The sequence below is a fragment of the Protopterus annectens genome, chromosome 1.part1 (genome assembly GCF_019279795.1).
Source record: "Protopterus annectens isolate FY-2018-M chromosome 1.part1, PAN1.0, whole genome shotgun sequence".
NCBI lineage: Eukaryota > Metazoa > Chordata > Ceratodontiformes > Protopteridae > Protopterus > Protopterus annectens.
This window is the reverse complement of record NC_056726.1, coordinates 789728583-789754700: the sequence shown is the minus strand read 5'-3', so window position 1 is coordinate 789754700 and position 26118 is coordinate 789728583. Positions and strand designations below refer to the sequence as shown.

At 41.4% G+C, this 26118-nt stretch overlaps 1 protein-coding gene across 2 annotated transcripts in view; it reads left to right on the top strand.

Annotated features, from left to right (window-relative positions):
- EPG5 (ectopic P-granules autophagy protein 5 homolog) overlaps window positions 1-26118 on the top strand; it is a 2535958-nt gene that overhangs the window by 941816 nt on the left and 1568024 nt on the right. For both annotated transcript variants that reach the window (XM_044078183.1, XR_006365599.1), the window contains exon 17: window positions 23386-23526. In XM_044078183.1, coding sequence (XP_043934118.1) covers window positions 23386-23526 — 141 coding nt within the window. The remainder of the gene's footprint in view (window positions 1-23385; window positions 23527-26118) is intronic.

Genomic DNA, 26118 nt, shown 5'->3' with positions numbered 1-26118 from the left:
ACAGAAGAGGGAGGTGGGTTTAGTCAGGATAGAAGCATGAGCATAGCCATAAGAAAGTAAGGTGGTGTTTTAGGTTGTGTTTGAAACATGTAGTAACCTTGTCTTGTTTTAGGGTGGGTGCGATGGCGTTTCAGTGCTCAGCAAGGTAGGCTGAGTAAAGTGAGTGTACTGCACTGCTATGAGACTTGCTCCTGGTCAGGAGATATTTGTTCTGTGAGCAGAGTTTCCTAGGAGGGAAGTAGTGCTTCAAGATATTTTTTTAGTGATGGGCAGGTGCCAGGTTTGTGGATTATTTTGTGGACACTAAACAGCTGAGAGTAGGTAGGATAATTAAGTAATCTGAGCCAGTGTAGGTACTTCAGTGCTAGGCGGTAGTGATAATGGTTTGGTAAATTAGATGCAAACTTAACTATTTTATTGTAGCAAACGTTTAGTTTATTTTTTAAGTTTGAGTGAAGGTTCGTCAGGATGGGTAGAGAAATGAAGGCAAAAGATAAGATATTGCTAAAGAATGCCTAGAGTAGTCAGTGAGAAAGGGTTTGTTTCTGTAGAGGAAGTCCAACTTTTGGTGAGTTTTCTGGATGGTTTGAGTGTAGTGCTGCTCATATCTCATCAGTTAAAGTGCCAAGAAGCTTTGTGTTAATTTGTTGATATGATGATGAAGGATTGTTTCTGTGCTGATCGAGATTTGGGTAAAAACAACATTAGTTTTGTTTTATTTTTCAGCATTTAAAAGTAGTTGGCAGTCATTTAGCCAGGCTTCAACTGAGGAAAAGGTGTCCCGAGTCATTTTGTGGAGTAGCAGTAGACTTGGTGCAGAACATATGAGCATGGCATCATCTGCGTATTGTACTATGGAGGCTTCTTTGGTAGCTTTGTGAAGATTATTAGTGAATATGTTGAACAGTAAAGTGCCTAGAATAGTTCTGTGACATATGTCAACAGAGACAGACAGAAGGGAAGAGATCTTGTTTCCATTTTACAGCCTAAAGTCTGTTGGTGAGATAGCTGTGGAACCAGCAAAGGGATGAATGCGAGTCCTAGGGAGACAAATACATGGAGCAGGCATTACTGTTGAACTGTCTCAAATGATTTTGACATGTCTAAGAACAAGGAGGATATTAGGTTGCCAGTGTTTCTATTATAGTTTATGATTTTGGTAAAACTGAGCAGAGCAGAAGCAGTGCTGTCATGAGGTTGGGAACGATGTTGAGTGTTGGAGAGGAAATTGTTATTGTGATGATGGGAAAGAAGTTGATAATGAATGCATTTTTGTAATATTTTGGACAGTAGAGGTAGAATGGCTACAGGTCAGTATTTGTAAAGGTCAGTGATTGTCCCCCTTTATGTAGAGGTATGATGTGGGATATTTTTCCAGAGGGCAGGGATGTAACAAGTCACTTAACCATACAGAGCTCTTGGGTCACCCTTGAAAAAGGACAGTTTTTTTTCAGTGGACTTACCCAGTCAACAAACAGAAAATGATTTAAACAAATCTAATCAACAAACGGAAGATAATAATAAAAAAATAAAAAACTCTTCCTTGACCTTCTTTTTCAGTACAGTGTAATCCTTTCTTCTAAAGTTCTACACCATAGTCTTTGTACTTTTAACATTATCCTATGCCCTAGTCTCCCCTTTCTGACTTAGTCTTGCACAGTTGGTTGAACCCCTTGAGGTTCAAGACCTCAGTCAGCTTACAGTCCCTCTCTTCCTTGGTGCTTAAAGTCTCCCAGTTTACCCTTGACAGGTTACGTGAACTGGCAGTCCTCCAAACAGTGCATAGATATGCCATGTGTGTGCGTATGTGTGTGTATACATGCATGCATGTTTGTGTGTGTGCACAAGTGTGCATCCTGCAATGGGGTGGGGCTCCCTTGTCTAGAATGCTTGTCTGTCTTGTGCCCTATAGAGTGTTGTGATGGGCCTTGGCTTCTCATGGATCCTGAGCTAAGTACATAACTGGAGAATGAAGCATAAATAAATGATTACTTAAGATGATAATGCACATTAAAAAAATTTTATAAAAAAAGTTGCCAATTTTATAAGCGCAGTAAGACATTGAAGGATGTATGCGATACTGATGGTGTTTTGCATTGTCCCTACAAGTAAGGTAGTATCTGTATCATGCACATCTCTTTGTAAAGAGTGGAGATATTGGAAGGTGTTCAGATTGAAGATTCACATTGGCTACTGTTGACAGGTAGTAAGCTTTGTAGGTTTTTGATATGTAAAGCTCAAATTTAAATGTTCATCACACTTTGACCCAGTCATTTAGCATCACTCTTGTGAGGTTGTTTCATAGAATGAATGGGAAAGGAGGAAAGTACCTGTTAAAAGGTACATAACTGTACCTGACATAAAATAAATGCAGTCAACTAAAAAACAGGGCAACATTATATTTCTGGATTCTTTGAGGTGGGGAAGTTCAGCCAGGAAGAATGAAGCAAATATTCTCCACCATCTTTGGCAATACTGTGACTAAATAATCTCTCTCTATGATAAATTCTCACACAGCCACAAAATGAGAGAAAAGATGCAAGCTCCACATGTGCAGATTGGGGCTGCAGGGAGCTGTTAGCAAAAAAAAAAAAAAAAAGGAGGGAGTATCTGGCATTCTGAACATAAGGATACTTGCAAAGGTTTCCAGATCGGACATACTGCTAAAGATGAGAGTAAGATCAGCGGGAAATGAACAAGACTCTTGTTTGGATTTTATCATCTTGTTATTTGTTTGATTGTGTAGTTTTGTCTTGGGATGCCTTGCATACCATACTGTCACTCCTTGTGAAGTTTTTCTTTATCAGCCTCATTGTTTGTGAATACACCATGTGATGCAAGAACATCAAGCACTTTATCATAACTGGAGTAGGTTTTAATACCCTTGTACAAAAGTCCCATAAAATTAGTAGGGTACAATACAACAAAACACATTGGCATTAGTGTTTAGCTTATGAATGACTATCATGTTCACCATGATTAATGATGAAAAAATCATTGTGTTGTCTTATTTCCTTACTTTGGACAGGTCGTTATTTGAGGCAATTTTTTAGCATAAATTTCTTCTTTTTGTAGATGTAGGCTGTTCTTCACAGGGATTTTGCCGGAGTACCTAGTAGGCAGTTTCCATTTTTTTTTTATTGTGGGGTCATGCTGAAGTTTCTTTTGTGAATGACTCATTTGTTTTTGTGTGTTGTCACAAGCTTCAGCATTTGTTTATTCATTAGTCACTGTTCAAGTTTTCAGTTCCTAAAACTCAGCAGACAGGTTCATAGGTAGTTACTAGGCATGCAGTCTAGGAGGCCATTAAGGAGCCTAGGCCAAATAATCAACTCCCCAAAGCACTGTCATTAAGTGATTTGCTCAAGGTCCCACAGTAGACAGATAAAGGCTAAGGTAATCAAAACATGCGTCACAGGAAGTACATAGACTTAGTCCTTTGCTCTAACTGCTAGACAAAATGTACCCAGTTTGTGACCCAGTGCACCTTAGTCAAATACCATACCACGTCTCCAAACTGTATGTGATTTGGAATGATTGGAGGACACTGGCAACTGCATTAGTACTTTGTGTGGTATGTCAAATTGCTTTGATATCCAAAGTATCTGAAGTTGCTTTTTTGGGGATTGAAAGGTATTGTAGGCAAACTAACTTAACTTTTCAACAGGCTGACTGGATTGGCATCATTTGCTGAAGAAAGGTATGATTATCTTTAATTTGAGCTGAACTTGAACAAAATTGTCATAATATGACAGAGTTTATAACTTTTTTGCTCTGGACAGTGTGCAAGGAGCTATTTGTTCACCTTATTGTTGGAACTAGAACTCCTGATTACCTTCGCTTCCATTGTCACTTGTGGAGTGACCCTGTATCATTTCCAACCTTGACGTGTCAGCTACTGATTATTGAATCATGCTGCCGTCTTAATGTTTATAACATCATCTGCTCCTTCTTCCATCTCCTTTGTCACAGCCATCCTTCTCTGTATTTATCATATCAGCAGGTTTCTCTTGATCCATTTCCAGTCCATTTGATGCTTTCATCCGTATTTGGGAAATTAGCAGGCAAGTTAATAAAGTCAAAAATGCACATTTCCAGCGTCACATTTCCACACTTTTAATGACATTTAGGCTGACCAGAGTAAAAAGTACTCATTGGTCCTTAGATGCATCACAAATGGTAGATATTTAATCTGTATCCTTTCGTTCTGTAGTTTAACTTTTTTCACTCTTCTGTCTTAACACTCAAAATGAGGGTGGGGCTTATACATGACTTCACACTTTGGAGCCATCTTGCTGTATGCTGTAGCTTTACCTTCTAATTATTTAATATTGATATCTCAGTAGACGTTTAGGTAGTGGGGTTAAAAGAGTTTCATCAATGGTTGCTGAAACTGCTCACTTTGCATCTACTTTGATAATAATTTCAGTATATACTGCATTTCAGAGGAAGTGTGATATGTGGCTTGTTGCTCATGAGTCACATCATGTATGAGCAAATTTAAATGGCAACTCTGTCATGGAATGATTCCTTTTGAAGAGTTCTTCTTGCCCTCACATTCAACAAATCCATACAAGGTTCACTATTTCTGTAGACTCTTCATCCATTTTGCTTACGTAAACAAATGATGCTGCTCTTGCTTTCCTTTGTAGGACCCCAGAAATTGGAATACTTTCAGAAACATTTGGGTTGAACCTGCTTCTTGTTGCACTGTTTAACCATTACCATTTTAAGTGTGTTGCATTTTCTGTGCCATAGTATTCTTTTACCATACACTGGTTTCTTATGTAAGCTGACTTACTACCGCTTCTACTGAGGATTCAGCAACATCCCCCTTGTTATCAGATAATTTTGGACCAGATGCCTCCCATCATACATCTAAAGCCATCATTGTGTTACGTAATGCTGATAATGGGCTCCAACAATGCCCCTATAATGGCTATTGTTTGGTTCAAGGCTGCCATGTCTTTGAAGACGTTGTTGGTCTGACATTTGATCTTTTGGCAAACTTTGTAGTTATAGAAAACTTACAAGGTGGCTGCACACTGATCAACAGCTTAACTTCAGGTCTCCCAATGTAAAAACAGAAACTGAGAAACAACCAGTGATATTGTCAGCTTGAGTAACAGTTACTGGCTAGTAAGTACACTGACTGGATGCCAGCAAAGAAGAAACTAAGCGACCCTGAATGAAAGTCAACTAGGAAATGTTAAGAGAAAATGCTGACTGGGAAAGAATCCTGCAGCTGTTCAGCAAAAAGCAGTACAGGCTCCCCCTCTGTTGTAAGACATGATTTCCAGTGATCTAGAGGAAAATGTAAGTCAGATTTGCTCAGTGCTGATTAAAATAAACAAAACACTGAATGAGTAAATAAAGTCTAATGACAAAAGCCTGACAAAGTGGAAGAAACTTTAAAGATGTTCAGATGAGCTGATAAAACTGCTCTAATCAGAGGTTGAAATGAAAAGGCTGGCTTAGCTGTGAAACTGCTCAAGAAGAGATGGTTTAAAAATGGTAGAGTTAGGGGACAGTGGATGTAGGGAAAATCTTGAGATTTTCTGCTATACCAGAAAAGCTAGAAGGAACAGACTGATAGCATAAATAAGCAACTGGACTGGTGTTCCACAGCAAGAACTGTTAATTGAAAGGGCACACCACAAAGGCAGCCAAGAGCTTTACCAGTAAAGATGCAAAACTACCAGCAGAAAGAGTTGATCCTGAAAAAACTGGGGCAGAAGGCAGAGTATTAAAAGTTGGAAAAAGTAGAATGTTTGTGGAAAATGATTATTCATTATACATCAGGCAGAAGAGAAGCACATTTATTCCAGTAATCGGGGAAAGTTGAGAGGCAAGTGTGAGATTCAAGCTGCTGTATCCAGATGTCTTCAGAATATTTTTCCAGGAGGATCAAATTCATTTTTTGATGTAGATCAGGCTAAGGAGGAGTTTGTCAAACAAAATGTGAGCCACCAAGCAGAAGGGGACTCTTGTTTCTCATTCTTCCAGTAATGAAGCACATACCAGTGAAACTTTTTGCGTCTATATCACATTATCGAAAGTTTACTTAATCGAATCAGTAAAGGTCGAACTTTATTGATCGATTAAGTAAAACATCAAATAACGTAAAAAAATAAATAAATAAAAATACTAAATGGCGTAGGCAGGGGGGCAAGCCCCCCTGCAACCCCCCACGTCCCCCACCACCCCTACTTAAATATACCAACTCTGAGACCACACTACATTGAGGTAAATGGAAATCTCCCCTTACGGAGGTTTCTGTTTACTTGCACAATGTTCTTCACTTTCGATATTGTCAGCTTACGACAACGTGAAGTAGACCCAACTTTTTCTATTCTTCCAAAGGGAAATGTCTGAGAGAGAGAAAAACACAGGAGTTGACTAGAAGAATCAGGAGTACCTTGGGACTGAACCAGAATCTGGAGTTGGGGGAGATGGAGATAAACAAGAAGACAACTGGCAACACAGAAATTAGTGAGCCATTGTGAGACTGTAAAGCATCTATCACATTTGTGAAATATGGTTGTATTAGAATAAGTGGAAAGAGTGGGTTTTTTCCACTTTGTTAAACTTGTGGGGAACTGACATAGATTTGCCTCACTTTATGTCATTAATATTTGGAAGGACTCTGAGGGGAATGAAGAAGAAGGAACAAGGTAAGTGTAAGTAAAACAATTTAACAGTATTTCTGTGAACCTTTTCACAAGATAAGTTGCACATTTTATAGTGTAGTATTTTTAGTTGTTCCTGTATGCGATGTTTGTCTTTTCGGCTTTTCCCGGTTAGGGGTCGCCACAGCAGAACTCCGGTCCGCTGATGATTGGCAGTAAATTTTTTATGGTGCCTAGTTGCCAGCCCGACGCCCAACCTTCAGCGAAGGCGCGCCCATTCACGCATGTCTTTCGGAGGCCACTCGATCATGGGGAGGACATACAGACTCCACACAGAAGGCACTCCAGCTGTGAATCGAACAGGAGAACCTCTTGCTGTGAGGCAACAATGCTACTGCTAAGATGAATATCCAAATAGTCTATATCATGCGAGTCAACCTTCCATGTGAATTTCAGAAAATAAATTGTCTGGTTGATAAATGATATGAATGCATCCAATTCAAGTGATGGCCCTTTCCATATAATGCACATATCATCCTGAAATCTGTGGTATAATTTAATATGTATTAAATCCATACTGGAAGACAAAATGTCTCTCCCAGTATGCCATGACTAGATTTGCATAGGCTCCACCACATGGTCAGCCCACTGCTATACCTTTTTTCTGCAAGTAGTATCTGTTGTCAAAAGAAACATAGTTGTTGGTGAGTACCAACTCTAAAAGTTCTAAAATAAGAGTTGTGGTGTCATGTGATGCCCTATGTTCTAACAGCATCTCGTTTACCCACTCTAAACCTATATCTTGCGGGATGACCGTATAAAGGTCACTAACATCTATACTAATAAGTATGTCACTAGAATCGTAAAGGATTTCATTTACATGTTCTAAGAAACTCCATGAGTCTTTACAGATTTGGACGTCTTTTTTTGTTATTTTCTTTAACTCACAGTCCAAATATTGGGCACACGCTGACATAATGGAATCCCTTCCATCCACTATGGGTCTCACAGGAGCATTATGAATGCCCTTGTGGATTTTGAGGGTACCAAAAACACAGGTATCCTTGGAGGTGTTAAATTCGAATAGTTATAAAGATGAATGTCAGTTTTTCTCTCTACAAAGATGTCAGTTAACTGAGCATGAATTTTTCTGTATGCTCCATTTAATTCATTTAGAGAGACTTCATCATAAGTCTCTGCGTGTAATAAATCATATAATTTTTCATTATGTGTCCACATTCATTATCATTGCCCCACCCCCTTTATCTGGTTTTATGACTCATACTTTCCTTCTGCAACTTCTCTAAAGTAACCACCTCGTTTTCTTTTAGATTATTATTATGAAACCTATTCTTGTTCTTTTGTAAACTCTTTAAATCTAGTTCGCATAATTTTTCATAAATAATCAATTTAGGGAGATTGTATGTTGAACTAATACTCCATTTGTTTTTATTGCCCTCATAAACATTGTCATGATGTATTAATGAAAAATTCAAATTATTCAAGTATAAGTTTAAGTCTACAGTAGTATTCGTAAAGTCAAAAGGTTTAGTAGGAACAAAAGTCATGCCCTTTATCACATTTGAATAACTGTAGACCTTGAAATAATTTTACTTAGAAATAACAGTACATTCATTCAAATTATTTTCATCATACACATTTCCCCTTAGATTAATATCTCCCATAGACAAGTCATTATTCAAACAATAGTCAGTGGAAACAATTATGCCCTCCAGGTCTTGCTCTTGGGTCTGGTCCCCTGAAACACCCCACCTGTCGCATAAGCCTAGTTTGGGAATCAGCTCTATTTCTGATTCTTTCCGATCTCCTCAAAGCAGGGTATTCAGTGTGATAGTTTGCAATAACCTCATTATCTGCCATGTCCTCATACACACCAAACTCTGCGGTAGTTTCATGATTATGAACAGCATTATTTCTGCAGCTGTTTAAAGTTTTACATTTTTGTTGGGAGCCAGGAGGTTTCGGATAAGTCAGACCATTTGCATAATTATTAATATCCTATGTAATTTATTACTCTTTCCAGCTTTTAATTTCTCAGTATATTGGTCTATACTATTGTAAATCTTGAGGTACTCAAACTTAAAATACTCATAAAAAAACATCTTCTCTTATGCTCAAAGCTAAATTAATTAACTCTTTACTTAGGCATTCTATGTCCTTGTTCTATTTAACTAAAAGTTCGAGTAACTCTAGATAAATGCTTTTTTTCCTTCTCTTTTCTTTCTTCTTTTTTTGTATTAAGAAATGTAGGCATTCGAGTAAAAAAAAGAAAGGCTAGACAAAAGCATTTTTAAGTTAATAGGCTGTAATCTTGGGTTGTTGAGGTTCGGGATGTGTTGCAAAAGTACACAGATCATATAGAGCTGATATGTTTTCTCTTTCTTTTGCATAGTTGAACATCTGTATTAAGACCCTTGACTTGATTAAATAACAAGTTTAAGTGGAACCAAGTATATATGACAACACAGAATATAATGAACAGTTTTCCTTTAGCTATAAATGTTTCAGTTGGTCTTTCAGGCTGCAGCAGAGGGCTACATTTTTAATTTCTTTTTCTTACATTTCTATGGAGACAAGCTGATAATAGTGCAGTAAGAGATAGAACACTGTTTTCTTCAAGGCTAAAAGTTAAAGATTTCTGAAAACATAAATGTTGTTTTCACATGGGTCCGGGGAAGCAAAATAAAGATAACAAAGCAGAACAGACACCAATTAGTGTAAGTAGCGCACAGGCAATAACGTGTCTTAGCATGGATAACCTCACTTTCAGGTTAGTTAGGGCCAGTGTTAGCAGCTGTCTATTTGAAACAAATGTTCCTATTAGGAGAGTCAAACTTCATTATTTGAAGATGTACCTTGTTATATCTGCTTGTAGTAAGTTTGCAGTTTATGGGGGAGGGTGTTCTGGGGTGTGTTCGGGTTTTTGTTTGAGGATTATTTATTAAAACAAAAAGTTTTGCAAAGTGCAACACAGGTTCCAATGCTGATGATAAGAAAAAAACTGTATAAAGGATTAACCTGCCAAACATTAATGGTGGATGTATCAAAAATTTGGAAATAGACGTTTAAAAAGCTGCCATGTATAATAGGTAGGAATAATGACTTCTTACCATAATGGCTACACTTTCCGTATTATCTTTTTTTTAACAGGAAACATCTTTATTGAATTATCACTTATAACATAGGCAGTTGTACATTTATATAAATGAAAACTAACCATACTGATATATTTTCAGCTGCAAACATTATACATCACATATAATCTTCCATACAGTCATTGTCAGTTGAAAGTTACATAGCTCGTTTTTAGTCCCTTTAGTTTTATACACAGGTGAAGAACTGGCATACAAAGCAATCTCAGACCCCACCTTGATGGGACTGTTGCATATCCGCAAGTCAAGTTCTACTCGAGCAACCCATATGTGTGACCTCAACCTGGTCTGTGATATCAATAGGACTTGTTGGCGGGACAGATTTGTGTCCCGGAGACTCCCCTATCTGTGGAATAGACTCCCTCTCCACGTCAAACAGAGTAAGTACCTCATTATCCCTTTTTAAGCGCAACCTGGATAACTGGATGGGAAACAGAGAATACACCCCTGGGATTCCATCTGTGTCCCTGCTAGATAGGGTATTTGGGTGCTGACTTGTCTAAACATGTGCTAAACACTTGGCTAGGCTTATAAGTGCCTCAGGACCAGTAGCCTAGTAATCTCCTATGATCCTATGAGTATAGACAGTGAGAAAGTGATAGGGGAATCCTAAATGAAAGACCTGCACTGGTTTACTTTTTAATTGAACCTAGAACAGGAAACTGCTGTTAAAAAAGGATAATTATTAGGATTTATAAAGTATTGCATGATGAATATAGGAATCAATCAAAAGAGGTCAGGGAAGATTAGGAAGAGAGATTAGATATGCAATTAATAAAGAAGCAATGGGAGGGCATATGTATGGCTGCCAAATATGCAGCAGAATCTGGAAGATTTAGGATTTTTGCCTGGAAGTATTTGCATAGATACTTTTATACCCCAAGCAGACTCCAAAGAAATTTTCTTCAGGTAGCTGGCAAATGTTGGAGGTGTGATGGGAAAGAAAGAAGTAACTGGGAACATGAATTTTTGGCAGTGTAATGAGATAGTATATTTTAAACACTCCTTACGGAATACTATGTCAAGAATACTGGGAGAGCAAATGAGTGTAACTAACAAAATTATTTTTTTGAGCAGGGATACAGGATCTGAATTGCCTATTTAAAGTAAGGCCTTGTTAAGTTTAATTCTGTTGGCAGCAAAAAAAAAGCAATTACTTCAAAATCAAAATCCAAACCAGCTGTACTTGAACTAGGGAATATTGTATCAGAGATTAAAGGACAGGAAGCGGGATCCTTAGAAAAGGGTAAATTACATAAAAAAATGGAAACAATATATGCCAAAAAATGATTTGGAGGAGGAACGAGGATTGAGAGAAGGCAGAAACTGAACAATGTATGTAATATCGCTTTGATTATGTCATATATAACGTGATGTATAGTACTTGTAAATGTGAACTTAATGTGGTTTGATTACTTTTAGATAAATATATATTTGCTTGTGTTACAAATGATAATTCAATGAAGGTGATTAAAAGTTTCACATTTTGAAATCTTATTTTGTGTTGATTCATTCCTTTCTGAAACCTCCAGAATTTCTGATAAAATCAGACATCAACTCTTAAATTTGCATGATATTCAGATTGTGAGCTCTGCTGCTTAAAACTTCCTCTTTCTCCATTAAATTTGACCGAAGCTGTATGCAAAAAAAAAAAAAAAAAAACTTAGCGGAGTTTTCATTCTGCCTTGCTCAGTTTTCCTCTAGTCATTATAAATACCACCTTGAGCTTCCTCCTGAAAAAAGCTCGCAGGCATAGTGGGATATACCCAGTCTCGGAAGTGAAATAAAAAATAAAAATGTCTGATGGAATGTTAGACATTACATAAAGCACAAAGAAAGAATGTAGTTAAAGGGATGCTGATCAAACTGATATGTACAGCCTTATTATGTCAATTTGTTGTTTTCTTCAAGTTATAATATATGAAACATTACATGTTCGTGTTTCACTGTTGCAGTCATCACATTTGGGTTATCTGCTTGCAGTAGCCCTCAGTCCGCCTGATTATCAAAGTCTTGGGTCCTGTGTCGATTGCTGTCTCATCTTCCATGACATCAGGTAGTCAGGGGTATAAAGCATGTAGCCGACGCCATTACATCAGTCTTTCTTGCCGTGCGGTGCCCGAAGCAGAAGCAGTTCGCAAGTGCCGGTTGGCCGACTCATGAAATTTTCGATGTCCTTCAAGAATGCAACTGCAGTCATAACATGTGGGTTGTCCTGCCTCAGGCAGCCCTCGGTCGGCCGGATTCCAAAGTCTGGGTCCGACGTCGGCTGATGTCGCATTTTTCTCCGACGTCAGAGCGGCTGGAGTACATAAGCATCAGCCGACGCCATTTTCTCCAGTCTTTCTTGCCGCGCGGTGCCCGAAGCAGAAGCAGTTCGCAAGTGCCGGTCGGTCAGCTCCTGTATTCTATGATACCGAAGTCATCAAAAAAGCTAAATACCCTGTTGGGGACCTTTTCTTGCCTCAGCCGATGTCAGAAATTACTGAAAAAGTTAACAATTGTCTTTCTTGTGGTAAACAAATACCTCATAAGGATTTCCACTCTTACTGCCTCCCTTGCCTGGGCCCAGACCACGACGTCTCGGCCTGTGTAGCCTGTGCTCGCTTCAACAAGCGCACTCTCAGGCGCCGGGCGGAGTTCGCTGCAGATTTTTTCGGCGATAATTTTGCTTACACCATGCCGTCGGATCTTCCGACATTGCAAACTCCCAAAAAGCGAAAAGACCGGGACCAACATCCTCGGCCCGCATCTACCACCGACTCCACGCCAAAACCTAGCGCGAGTGCTCCGGTTCCCTCTGAGACGGTCTCTCCACCGCTCTGAACCAAAGACACCGCATTACCGACAACTCCGATTCCAGACATTACTCCGACGCCAGTTATAGATTTTCCTCCGGATACCGAAACCGAGGAAATGCCCGAGACCATTGCTGTAGACAAGGTCACTCCTGCACGTGGAGCTGCCAGGCCTCCAATGGCCATGTCTATTAAGGCCTACACTAGGGCTAAGGCAGCCAGCAAAACAAAGCATATTACTTCTAAATCCTTACCTCAGCCGACTCCGGAGACACAAATTATGTCCATGGCTGCTGATTTAATTTCCATGATTAGAGGTTCACAGGCCCATCCTGAGAGAGCATCCCAGCCTCCTCCTGATAAAAGGCCCCGGGTTGAACCCTCTGACCCTATTCCTTCAGATGAAGATTCTGAGGGCTCTGTCCACTCTGATAGCCAGGAAGAGCTCTTCCAGACCTATGAGGACTCGGATGCAGAAGATTCCATCCCTTGGCCTCCCCTCCTGAGGATATTTCTTTTGGGGAAGTTCTGCACACCATGAGGGAACATTTCAAGTGGCAAGGTCAGGAATATTCTGATTCTAGGAAATGCCTGAGGACTTTCCTTAAGAAGCCTCAGCACAGGCCCTTAGCTATTCCTCCTGTACTTGATGTTCTGGATGATTTGTATTCTGACTCTAGTGCTACCCCTGATTCTCTTCCTCCTGCTCCAGCCAAGCCAGACAGGTATTACAGGGTCCCAGAAACTCATTCCCATTTATTCAGGGCCCATACTGCTGATTTGGAAACTATTTCACAGGGGCCTAAAGGAGTTTCAGCCTCCACCTCTAAAAATCCTTTGCCATCCAACAGGGAAGCAAGGTCATTAGAGAGATGGGGCAAAAAGGTTTACACATCCACTACCTTATCTATGAGAGCTTTAAATTGCCTTTTTCATATGATACAATATCAGGATTATCTCTTAGAAGATTTACAAAAAACATTAGCTTCTCCTGATCCTTTAGACAGGAAGACTTTGCAGGAAGCTGTACATAACACTCAGCAAGTAAGCAATCACTTCCTGCAGTGTGGATATGATGCACTGGAAGCTTCATGTAGGGCAGCTATGACAGGGGCAGTGATTCGTAGACATGCTTGGTTAAAAGATCAACCTCTACCAGATCATGTAAAAGCAAAACTTCTGGATGCACCTTTGGAAAAGAACAAGCTTTTTGGTGCAAATGCTAAGGATGTGTTAAAGACCATCGAAGAAAAAGCGAAATCAGTTCAGACTGTGAAAGATTTCCTCCAGGTTCAACCCCCCAGATTCAGTAGGAATTGGCCTTCAAAAAACTGGTCCTTTCCTAATCCAGAAAAGTTTCAAAGGGGTAAGAACAGACGTGGCCGAGGAAGAGGCCAATACAGAGGCCCCTACAGGGGACGACAATGCAGCCAGGAAACCAAAGAAGTGACGCAGGGGTTTCACCTGCCCAACAACCACAAACTCAATGACTTTCCTCTACTACCGCCTACCAGGGAACAACTAGAAGCTCCCTTGGGCGGGAAATTATCTCTGTTTGCAGAAAACTGGCACAGACTGACAAAGGACAAATGGATTTTGGACATTATAGACCGAGAATACAGGTTTCATTTTCATACCTTACCAAGAAAACAAGGCATGCCAAACCTACCACAAAATCAGAGGGCAGAGGCTATCAAGCAAATCACTCTGCTGACTCGAATGAAAGCAATAGAAAGAGTTCCACAACAAGAACAAGACCAGGGGTTTTACTCAAGACTGTTCCTTGTTCCAAGAAAAGAATCTCAATGGAGACCAATACTGGACTTGTCCGCATTAAACACCTTTCTCATAGTACCAAAGTTCAAAATGCTGACTCTACAGCAACTCCTTCCCATGCTGGGCAAGGAGTCGTGGCTGATTACTCTGGACCTCAAGGAGGCATACCTGCATGTCCCTATCAGACACAGCTGCAGAAGATACCTCAGATTCTTGCAGGGCCAGAGCATTATCAATTCTCAGCATTGCCATTTGGCTTATCTACTGCGCCCAGAGTGTTTACAAAATGCCTGGCTTCAGTAATTGCTCATTGCAGGCTCCAGGGTATACAAATTAACCGTACCTGGACGACTGCCTCATACAAGCGGACGACAAATTGATGTTGACAAAAAACCTGGATTATGTCATACGATTACTTCAAGCTCTGGGATACACAGTCAACTTCCAAAAGTCAAGACTGCAGCCATCCCAGCAAATAATCTTCTTAGGAGCCAAACTAGACACAGCCTCTCAGATGGCTTACCTGACAGAAGACAAGCAAGAGAAGTTAACTCATTACTTCAAAGGTTTAGCAAAACTCACCCAGATGACTGCAAGGAGATTCCTACAGGCCCTGGGTTACATGGCATCCTGCATTCTACTGGTTCCATTAGCAAAACTACACATGAGAAAGCTTCACTGGTACCTAAAAAGCATTTGGTTTCAACACAGCAACAACTTAGAGACAATCATACCACTCATTCCATGCCTACAAAAGGAATTCCTATGGTGGGCCTCGGTGAGCCAGGAAAACACAGGTATGTCATTCAAAAAACCACAGATAACACAGACCATGACTACAGACGCCTCAGACCTTGGATGGGGGGCGCACATGGAAGGCAGGTGATACGGACAGACAACACCACTGTGATGTGGTACATAAACAAGCAGGGGGGCACCCACTCTTACCCCCTTTGCAGACTGACAATGCAGCTTTGGGAGAAATCACTGAGCCTAAACATCCAGTTACAATCCCAGTTTGTTCCAGGAAAAGACAATGTGTTGGCGGACAGTCTAAGCAGGAATTTCACAGATCCACACGAGTGGAGGTTACATCCGAAGGCCTTCAGACAACTCACTTCGACATGGGGCAAGCCAGAAGTGGACCTATTTGCCTCTCACCTCAACCATCTTCTACCAAAATTTTGCACAAGGACATACCATCCAAAAGCTTGGAAAATAGATGCCCTCTCATTCAACTGGAACTCCCTAGCAATCTATGCATTTCCACCTCTGCCACTGATGACCTCAGTATTACTAAAGATCAAAGCAGAGAAGCCCAAGGGAATCATAATAGCTCCGGATTGGCCAAGACAACACTGGTACCCACTACTATGGAGCATATGTCACACCAGGAGGTGGGCCCTCCCCCAGTGGCCTCTACTTTTGACTCGACACAATTTCGAAACACTGCATCCAAATCTTCAGACACTGCAGCTAACAGCCTGGGAGATCCTATAAATAGCTTCAGCTTATCTCTCTCCAAGGAAGTTCAGCGGATACTAACAGAGGCTCGAAGACCATCCACCAGAAAGGTTTACTTAGCAAAGTGGAAAAGATTCAGCAATTGGAATACCAGCAAGGGACATGATGCATCATTGTTGAACATCCCACTCATCTTGGAATATTTGGCAGATATGTTAAAGAACGGCCTCTCATATTCTTCCATAAAGATACATGCATCTGCTATTTCAGCTAGATACAACACTGATCCTCCTGTTTTCTCTCACCCCTTACTAAGACAATTCCTCAGGGGAATCAAAAACATTAAGCCACCAAGAAAGGCCCCAGTGCCAGCCTGGGACCTCAATTTTGTCTTAGAAAAACTGACTCTACCTCCATTTGAGCCATCAGCTTCAGTTGACTTGCAATTTCTCTCATGGAAGACAGCTTTCCTGTTGGCAATTACCTCAGCAAGAAGGGTTTTGGAGCTACAGGCCCTAATGGCAATACCACCCTTTATTATTTTCATAGAGACAGGGTTTCATTAAGGACCAACCCTACTTTTATGCCAAAGGTGGTATCTAGGGTTTCTTTAAATCAAGCCATTCATCTGCCTGCTTTCTTCCCCAATCCTGAGAATAAGGGGAAAGACTGTTGCATACCTTGGACATTCACAGACAACAGCGATACTACCTGGACAGAACCAAGGCCAGTAGGAAGTCTGAACAACTTTTTGTAGCTTACGCCCCTGCAGTCCAAGGAAAAGCAATTTCAAAACAGACTATTTCTAAATGGATTGGACATTGCATCAGATTCTGTTATTCCTTTCATGGAAAGACTGTTCCAGCCAATGTCAGACCACATTCCACCAGAGCTACAGCCACCTCTACAGCATTCTTAAGAGGGGTGCCTACCAAGGACATTCTAGAAGCTGCTACATGGAGCTCCGTGCATACATTCTCCAAACACTACAATCTCCTCTATACTCCAGATCCAGAGCAGGCTTTGCTTGGCAGTCCTGCAGGGTTTGATTGCCACACCATCTCTTTCCTAGAGCATACCTCCTCCCCAGCTAAGCTATGGTATTCTACCCACATGTTATGACTGCAGTTGCATTCTTGTAGGACATAGTACAGTTTTGTACCTACCATAAATGTAGATGTCCGATACATGCAACTGCAGTCGGATTTTCCCTCCCTCCATACCCCTCTATGCCTAGGGTCCACTCCTATCCCTGTTACTCTTAGCTGGGGATATCTGTTGTGGTGTATTTGTTTTATTGCTCATTTATTTGTTTGGAATCCTGTTTTTTGTCTTCCAATTTGATTACAGCCTTCCTTGGAGGGCACCTGGCATCTGGGGCAAGAAACACTGAAGAAAATGGCGTCGGCTGATGCTTATGTACTCCAGCCGCTCTGACGTCAGAGAAAAATGCAACATCAGCCGACGTCGTTCCCAGACTTTGGAATCCGGCCGACCGAGGGCTGCCTGAGGCAGGACAACCCACATGTTATGACTGCAGTTGCATGTCTCTCGGACATCTACATTTATGGTAGGTACAAAACCGTACTTTTTCGAGTTTCAGAACCGAAGTCTTCTACTAAAGCTAAGTATCCCATTGGGGAAACCTTTTCTTGCTCTAAACCAATGTCAGTAAAAGTCAGTAATTGTATTTCTTGTGGAAAGCAAATACCTCATAAAGATTTTCATTCGAACTGTATTCCTCATCTAGGCCCTGACCACGACGTACCTCGCTGTCAGATTTGTGCCTTATTTAAACAACAAACTATTCGTCATCGATATATTTATGCTTCTAAATATTTTGGTACTCTGTTCAGTTATCCAGATATGTCTTTGGTAAGCCATCCGACTACCGACATTCCGAAAGAACGCAAAGATAAAGACAGAGACAGGCCGCCTACGTTCAACGCTGCCAACGACGCTTCTCCTAAGCTAGTCGCCAGTTCGCCGGTACTCAGTGTGGTGCTTTCGCAGCCCTTGATACCCGCTACCTCAGATTCGCAGGCCTCTACTGAGACCCATTCGGAGTCCGGTATGCCGCGTGATGCTTCAGCTGTGGAACCTGCGGATGTCTCTACCTTGGATGGGTAGGCACCGGCTTCTGAGGGTGTATTCAGGACTACTGACTTGCATATTAAACCAACGCCATCTTCTTCTTCAAGGCCTAAAACTCAGACCATGCCTAGAAAACCGACGCCCAGACCACATGCTCAGGCCTCTATGCCTAAAAAACAAATGATAAGAATGGCTGAAGACCTTATTACTTTAATCAGGGGAAGCCAACCTTCCCCCTCTAAGAGACCTAGGACTGAATTTGCTTATGATACTTCTGATCATGATTCTGAAGTTTCTGTTTCTTCTGATGACTAGGATTTACCATTATCTACCTATGAGGATTCTGATGCAGAGGACTCTATTCCCTCTGCTTCCCCTCCAGAGGATTTCTCTTTTGGTGAAACCTTGCATACTCTTAGGGAGCATTTTTGCTGGGAAAGCCAGGATTACTCTGATTCTAAAATGAGGCTTAGGGATTTCTTACTCCTGCTCAGCACAGGCCTTTAGCTATCCCTCCTGTACTAGACATTGTTGATGATGCCTTTTCGGAATCTAGCTTGGTCCCCGACTCTATACCTCCTGCTCCCAGAAAACCTGATAGATATTACAGGGTTCCTGATTCTCACAAGTTCCTTTTTAAAAATCCTACTGCGGATCCTGAGGGTATTTCACAGGGCCCCAAAGGCATTAAGGTTACTACTGCCAAAAATCCTACCCCCTCTGATAGAGTTTCCAGGGCGCTGGATAGATGGGGTAAGAAGGGATACACTTCTGCAACCTTGGCTATTGGGGCCTTAAATTGCCAGTTTCATATGTTAATTTATCAGCAACATATTATTGGATTGCTTAAACAGAAAATGGTGTTGATTCCTGACTGTGCTGAAAATAAGGATTTAATGCATTCTGCTGAACAAGTTGGAAAACATAATTTTCACTGTGGTTTTGATTCACTAGAGGCATCTTGCAGGGCTGCTGTCACTGGGTCTGTACTGAGAAGGCATGCTTGGCTTAAGGAGCAATCTTTGCCAGATCATGTTAAAGCTAAAATGATGGATGCTTCGTTAAATCAGGAACGCCTGTTTGACAACAAAGCAGAAGTAGTACTTAAAAAGATGGAGGAAAAAGCTAAATCTATGCAAACTGTTAAATATTTCCTACAAGTACAGTCTCCAAGATTTAGTAGGCATTGGCCCTCTAAGAATTGGTCCTTTCCTGCCTCTTTCAGGCCTTCTCAGTCCAAACCCAGAACCAGCAGAACACCCAGGCTTCAGTCCTAGGGTATGCACAGGACTAAGCAGTGGGGGGCTCTCACTTCCAAATCAGGGAGTAGTAAGACTTCCCCCCTATGGTAAACTGTCTCGATGACTTAACTTTAAAACTTCCAAGCCATGCTCAACTGACTGCTCCTTTAGGGGGAAAGATTGCTCTGCAGGCAAAAAACTGGGAACTCATTACCCAGGACAAATGGGTTTTAAATATAGTTTCCCAAGGATACAGATTTCACTTCCACATGTTACCAACCCCAAAAAGTTGGCCAGATCTACCCCCAAATCAGTGGGCAGAGGCTCAAAAGCAAGTACTTTCTCTCTTAAGCATAAGGGCTATTCAGACTGTACCAGAAGAGGAAAAGGGGCAAGGTTTCTACTGAAGACTTTTCCTGGTACCCAGGAAAGACAACTCATGGCGTCCTATCCTGGACCTTTCTATCCTAAACACCTTTTTGGTGATCCCAAAATTCAAGATGCTAACCCTTCAGCAGTTGCTTCCTATGTTAGGCAAGGATGCCTGGTTGGCAACACTGGATCTAAAGGAAGCCTACCTGCACATCCCAATCAGGGAATCTTGCAGAAGATACCTACGCTTCAAAGCAGGCTACATGCATTATCAGTTCTCTACACTGCCCTTTGGCTTATCTACCGCACTCAGGGTATTCACAAAGTTCCTAGCTCCAGTCATTGCTTTTTGCAGGCAAAGAAATATTCATATATACCCATACCTGGTCGATTGTCTAATTCAGGCAGAAAGCCAGGACATACTTTTGAATCATCTGGCATTTGAACAAAAGGTGCTAACTTGTCTGGGGTACACCATAAACAAAAAGAAATCACATTGTGTACTCTGTCAACAAATTATATTCCTGGGAGCAAGCTTGAACACAACATCCCAGATGGCTTTCCTCACTCCAGAGAAACAAATTCATTTGACAACTTACTTCCAACTAATGGCCACAAAAACCCTGCTATCTGCAAGGCAAATACTGCAAGCCTTGGGGTTCATGGCCTCCTGCATTCTCCTAGTTACATAAGCAAGACTGCATATGAGGAAACGACAATGGTATCTGAAAAGCCTATGGTGTCAGCATTCTCAGGATCTAGAAGCAATGACTCCTATCATACCTTGCCTACAGTTAGAGTTCCTTTGGTGGGCAGAGGCCTGCCACCAAAACAAGGGACTACCATTCACTCTACCCCCTGCCACCCAAACCCTAACAGACGCACACATCAGGCTATGCATATGGGGCTCACCTGGCAGGGAAGTGCATTCAGGGCAAATGGAACCCAAGTCAAATGCACCTGCATATCAATCTAAAAGAAATGTTAGCTGTACAGAATGCTCTGACAGCCTTCAAGGACCACATTCTTCCAGGACAATTAATGGTAAAGACTGACAACACTACTGTTATGTGGTACATAAACAAGCAGGGGGATACCCATTCATTCCCCCTCTGCAGACTAGCCGTGATTCTGTGGAACACAGCCTTGAGCTGTCGAGTGCATCTACAGGCTCAATTCCTGCCAGGAAAGCTAAATACACTGGCAGATGAACTAAGCAGAAATCTCATTGACCCACACGAGTGGAAACTGGAACCAAAGACTTTCAACATGTTGATAAACAAATGGGGGAGCCCAGCTATAGACCTGTTTGCCTCCCCCCAGAACTACCAATTGGACAAATTCAGCACAAGGACTCCCCACAAACAAGCTTGGAAAGTGGATGTCCTGTCCTTCAACTGAAAAAATCTATCAGTTTATGCCTTTCCTCCTCTGCCTCTCCTCTCTAAAGTACTACTAAAGATCAAACAGGACAAACCAAAGATGATACTGATTGCACCAGACTAGCCACGCCAACATTGGTACCCCCTCTTGCGCAGTGTGTCACTGCTGGCTCCATGGCACCTGCCTCAGACCCCTACCCTGCTGTCCCAGCAGGAGGGCCAGATTCTGCATCCACAGCTTCAAACTCTGCACCTGGCAGCCTGGTTAATTGTCTCTGTTACCATTCCTCAGTAAACAAGTGTTGGGATGTCATTTTGGAGGCAAGGAGGCCTAGCACTAGAAAATTTTATGCTGAAAAATGGAAAAAAATATGTTCCTGGAACCAAACTCAAGGGATGGGCAAAACAGCACCCAATTTACCTCAGATTCTTCAATACTTAACTGAGATGCTTCACAAGGGCATTTCTTTTTCCTCCATCAAAATTCATGCCTCAGCCATTTCAGCTCATTACAACACAGAACCACCCCATCTTCTCTCATCCACTGCTCAAGCAGTTCCTCAGAGGAGCCAAAAATTTAAGACCACCCAGAAGAGCCCCAACTCCAGCCTGGGACATTAACTTTGTATTGGAAAAACTCACTCTACCTCCTTTTGAGCCAGCTGCAAGTGCAGAGTTAAAATTCCTTTCTTGGAAAACAGCCTTCCTTTTAGCAATCACTTCAGCAAGAAGGGTATCTGAATTGCAGGCCATTAAGGCAGTGGAGCCTTTCATCATCTTTCATGCGGACAGGGTGTCCCTCAGTACCAATCCCTCCTTCATGCCCAAGGTAGTATCCAGTATGGCTCTTAATCAGTCCATTCATTTGCCAACCTTCTTTTCTAATGCACAGAACAAAGGGGAATGGATACTGCACTCCTTAGATGTGCACAGACAGCTTAGATTTTACTTGGACAGGACTAAACCTCAAAGGAAATCTGAACAACTGCTGGTGGCATTTGCTGCAGGGGCAGAGGAGAAGGACATTTCAAAGCAAACCATTTCTAAATGGATAGGCCATTACATTCATTTCTGTTATAAACACCATGGAAAACCTACCTCACAGGGGATAAGACCACACTCAACCAGGGCTGCATCTACCTCTACAGCCTTTCTCAGAGGTGTCCCTACCAAGGACATCCTAGAAGCTGCTACCTGGAGTTCTGTACATATTTTCACCAAGCATTACCATTTACCAATTTTCTCTAAATCCAGAGCTGGCTTTGCCACTGCAGTCTTCCTGGGTCTTATAGCTGGTCCAGATGCTATCTAAATTCCTCCTCCTGTCCTTAGCTTTGGGAATCTACCCAAATGTGATGACTGCAACAGTGAAACACGAAGAACATAGTACAGTTGTTATGTGTACACTTACCATAAATGTAGATGTTCAAGTGTATTCACTGTTGCAGTCCTGGTTACGCTCACTCCAGCCCCCTGGCTTCTTTTGGCTGTACCTCTGTTCTCCTTTACTATGCTTAAAACCTTGTTGGTGTATTTGCTTTTTTGTTGGAGGTATAACCTTGCATATATATATTTAATTGCATCCCATTAGGGGGGCACCTGACATCTGGGGCAAGAAAAACTGATGTAATGGCAATGGCTGCATGCTTTTATACCCCTGACTACCTGACGTCATGGGAGATGAGACAGCAGCTGACGCAGGACCCAAGACTTTGATAATCAGGCCAACTGAGGGCTACTGCAAGCAGATAACCCAAATGTAATGACTGCAATAGTGAATACACTTGAACATCTACATTTATGGTAAGTGTATACAACTGTACTTTTTTTTTTTACCTAGTAGAGAACTTCATTGATTTTTGGCTAAAGAGGTAGAGTGATCCCCATACAATATGTTTTATAAATTTTCAGTCCTTGACTATCTCCCTCATAGCACTCAAAGTCACCCAAACTGTTGTTCGATATGTTATATACTTATAAAAGGGTATGGCCACCCTGAACTGATTAGCGATCAGCATGTACTTAGGAAAAGAAAGTTTTTAAGTCTTAGATACTGTTGGAGTTATTTACTGCAACATTAGGTGTAGTACAGATATGTCATACATCTTCTAAGTAACTTTACAAAACTTTTAAAACTTGGCATGGTATTCCAAGTAAATAGAATCACACAGATTTAATTAAATGAATGACTACATGGTCACTGCATCACCATTATTTATGTTAAATAAAGCCATAATCTTGTATTGTAATTATGCTGTGTTTTGAATAATTGAGATATAACAAGCCTTTACTGGAGTATTGCAGTTTTACCTGGTGCTTCTCACTTGGGTCATAGTTGAGAGAGGGTGCATTGGGACCAACCCTCTTGCAAAGTTAATGAAAGAATGAACGATAAATGTATGTATATGTGTAAGTAAATGCCATTAACAGATTCTCTGTTTTATTTTCCTTTACAGTATCGACAAATTTTGTTCTGAGGGTATTCCTTTGTTTGAAAATCTGGTGCGGTCTCGGTACCTGAGAGCAACAGTCCATGTTTTAGACAAGATCCTGCCATATTTCTATTCCTTTCCATTCTACCTGTTAAAAAATGAAAAGTAAGCAGTCTTTCTTTTGGATTTTTTGATAAGTAGTAGTAAAATGAACTGTGGACTGCAGTTAAGAAAACTATAACCTTTTTATATTTATTTCTACATCAACTTGAGCACTTAGCTTGATCTACAAAAGTGAACATGTCTTAAATTGAAAGCAGTACTGAATTTTTTCAATTATTAGGATTCCCTTCTTCAGTTCCTTAAAACTTTTGTAAAACAAATATTGCAACATCTGCCACTGGAATGAAAACCTTTATTATTTAGGGATATGCTAAATGTCACTGTCCTCATTTCTTTTTTGTACAGATACCTGCAATGAGTACAACACAGATAAGTTTCAATATCTGATGCTGAGACAAAAGTTTAGGCCCAAGTTTTACAGACCTAAACAATGCTTGTATTGTCATTAGATGTCAAAAACAGGACTGTCTTCAGTTCTGCAAGAATTGTCTTGAATCTTCTTACAACATCCCCAACTGCTGTCACTTCCAGTTATTTAACTGCATCAGTCAACTCGGCTACCAGTTGAAGTTTATGCCTTCACAGAAAAGGAAATGGGAAATATTCAGGAGAAACAGTATTGCTTAAAATAGCATATTGGGAGTCAGCAGTGCACTATCATCTCCCACAAGATAAATGAGTCAGGAGTCAGCTGTAGGGATTATAGGTTTGCCTGTCAGTAATAGTTTGGCATTCTTCTGATGACCATCACACTATCACAGGTTGTTTCTGCTTGCCATTGGTTGACTGTTGATGGGTTTTCATATTCATAGTTTACTGCCCCATAGCAGAAATAGTGGATCAGATAGTTTTGAGAGCAGATTTAGAGGGGTATGGTAGTTAATTGCACCTCCCATGCTTTGACTGGAAGGAGGTTCTTTGAAGGCATGGGAGATGCACACCTCCAGACTAGTAGACCAGCATAACGCATCTGAGATACTTCAGGTACAACTGACATTGGGTAAGACGGCAATTCAGGTTGTAGCCTGCTATAGGTTCCCAACCATGACCCAAGACTTTCACTCCATGCACCCTGGAAACTATTAGGGTCTAACCCAACACTCGCATACTAGGTGACTTCAACTACCCGTCCATCAACTGGGAAAACTACCCATGCACCAATACACTGGCCCTACATTTCCTGGAATTCATCAGTTCCAATGCGCTGAATCATCTCATTCTTACCCCCACTAGAGGAAGCAGCATCCTTGACCTGGTTATTACTAACATGGGCAACAGTTGCCCTACACGAATAGTCAATTTCTCCCTGGTTGCATCCGACCACAAACTAATCACCATGGAAATCCACATCTCACCCACACCCTCCGTAAAGGTAACCACCATGAAAAACTTCTCCAAAGCTGCCTTTGGGCTCCTAAAATCATTGGTGGCTAACTTCATGCCACCCAAGTCAATGGAAAATAGATGAATGACTGCCAAATCATACACCAATGCACTGTACGAACACATACATAAATGCATGGAACTAGCCAGACCCAACAGAACCAAGACACTCTCCTCCCAAAAAAAGCAAGCCAATCTGGTGGTCCCCTGCCATTAATAAACTCTACAACAAAAGGAAGAAACTGTTGTAGAAAAAGGTGAAGTCCCAAGACTGGAAAAACTCTTATTAGCCTCAACAAAAAGTTGAGATCCCTCATCAAAAGCTCTTAAAGCCAGCTATGAAGGCAGAATTGAGGCAGACACTAAAAACAACCACAAAGTCTTCTATAGTTATATCAAGAATCTCCATGGCAATACCAGGTTTGCTCTGAGTTACTGCACAATGGTACCTCCTATACTGAGCCAACAGATATTGCCAACATACTGGCTAACAGATTCAGTACCAACTTTACCCCTCTTTCTCCCCAAAGGACCAGTCACAATACCGGAAGAATGCCAGGCTCCCAGCATTACTGCAGCACAGGTTAAAGCTGCATTGTTCAAGGCCAAGAATACAGCTTCCATGGGACCCAGCAATATCCCTGGATGTGTTCTACATGAACTACAAAGTGAACTGACACCACATCTGTGTGCCCTGTTCAATCACAGCCTCACCTCAGGCGTTGTCCCTACTGAATGGCGCACTGTTACAGTCATCCCTCTCCATAAAGGGGGAGCAACTACAGACCCTGGGAATTATTGCCCCATTAGCCTGATGAGTCTGATATGTAAGGCTGTGGTGCGCATCATTTTGGACCTAATTAACAAGGATATAGGGAATCTCCAAACTCTAGATCCCACGCAATTTGGCTTTGTGAAAGGTTGATCATGCCTGCTCAACCTGGTTGACTTCTTTGAGTCAGTCACCAGAGCTGTGAATGAGGGCAGGGCAGTTCATACAGCCTACTTCGATCTGCCCAAGGCCTTTGATACCATTACCCACTCAGGAATTATTGATAAACTCAGCAAACTAGACATCAACCCCTATATCACTAGGTGAGTTGCAAATTGGCTTGCAGATAGAACCCATAGTGTGAAAGTACTGGACTCCAAGTCAGACTGCCGAGCAGTCATGAGTGGAGTCCCACAGGGATTGGTCCTGGGTCCTCTCCTGTTTGGCATCTACTTCTCAGAAGTCCAGGCCAAAACAGA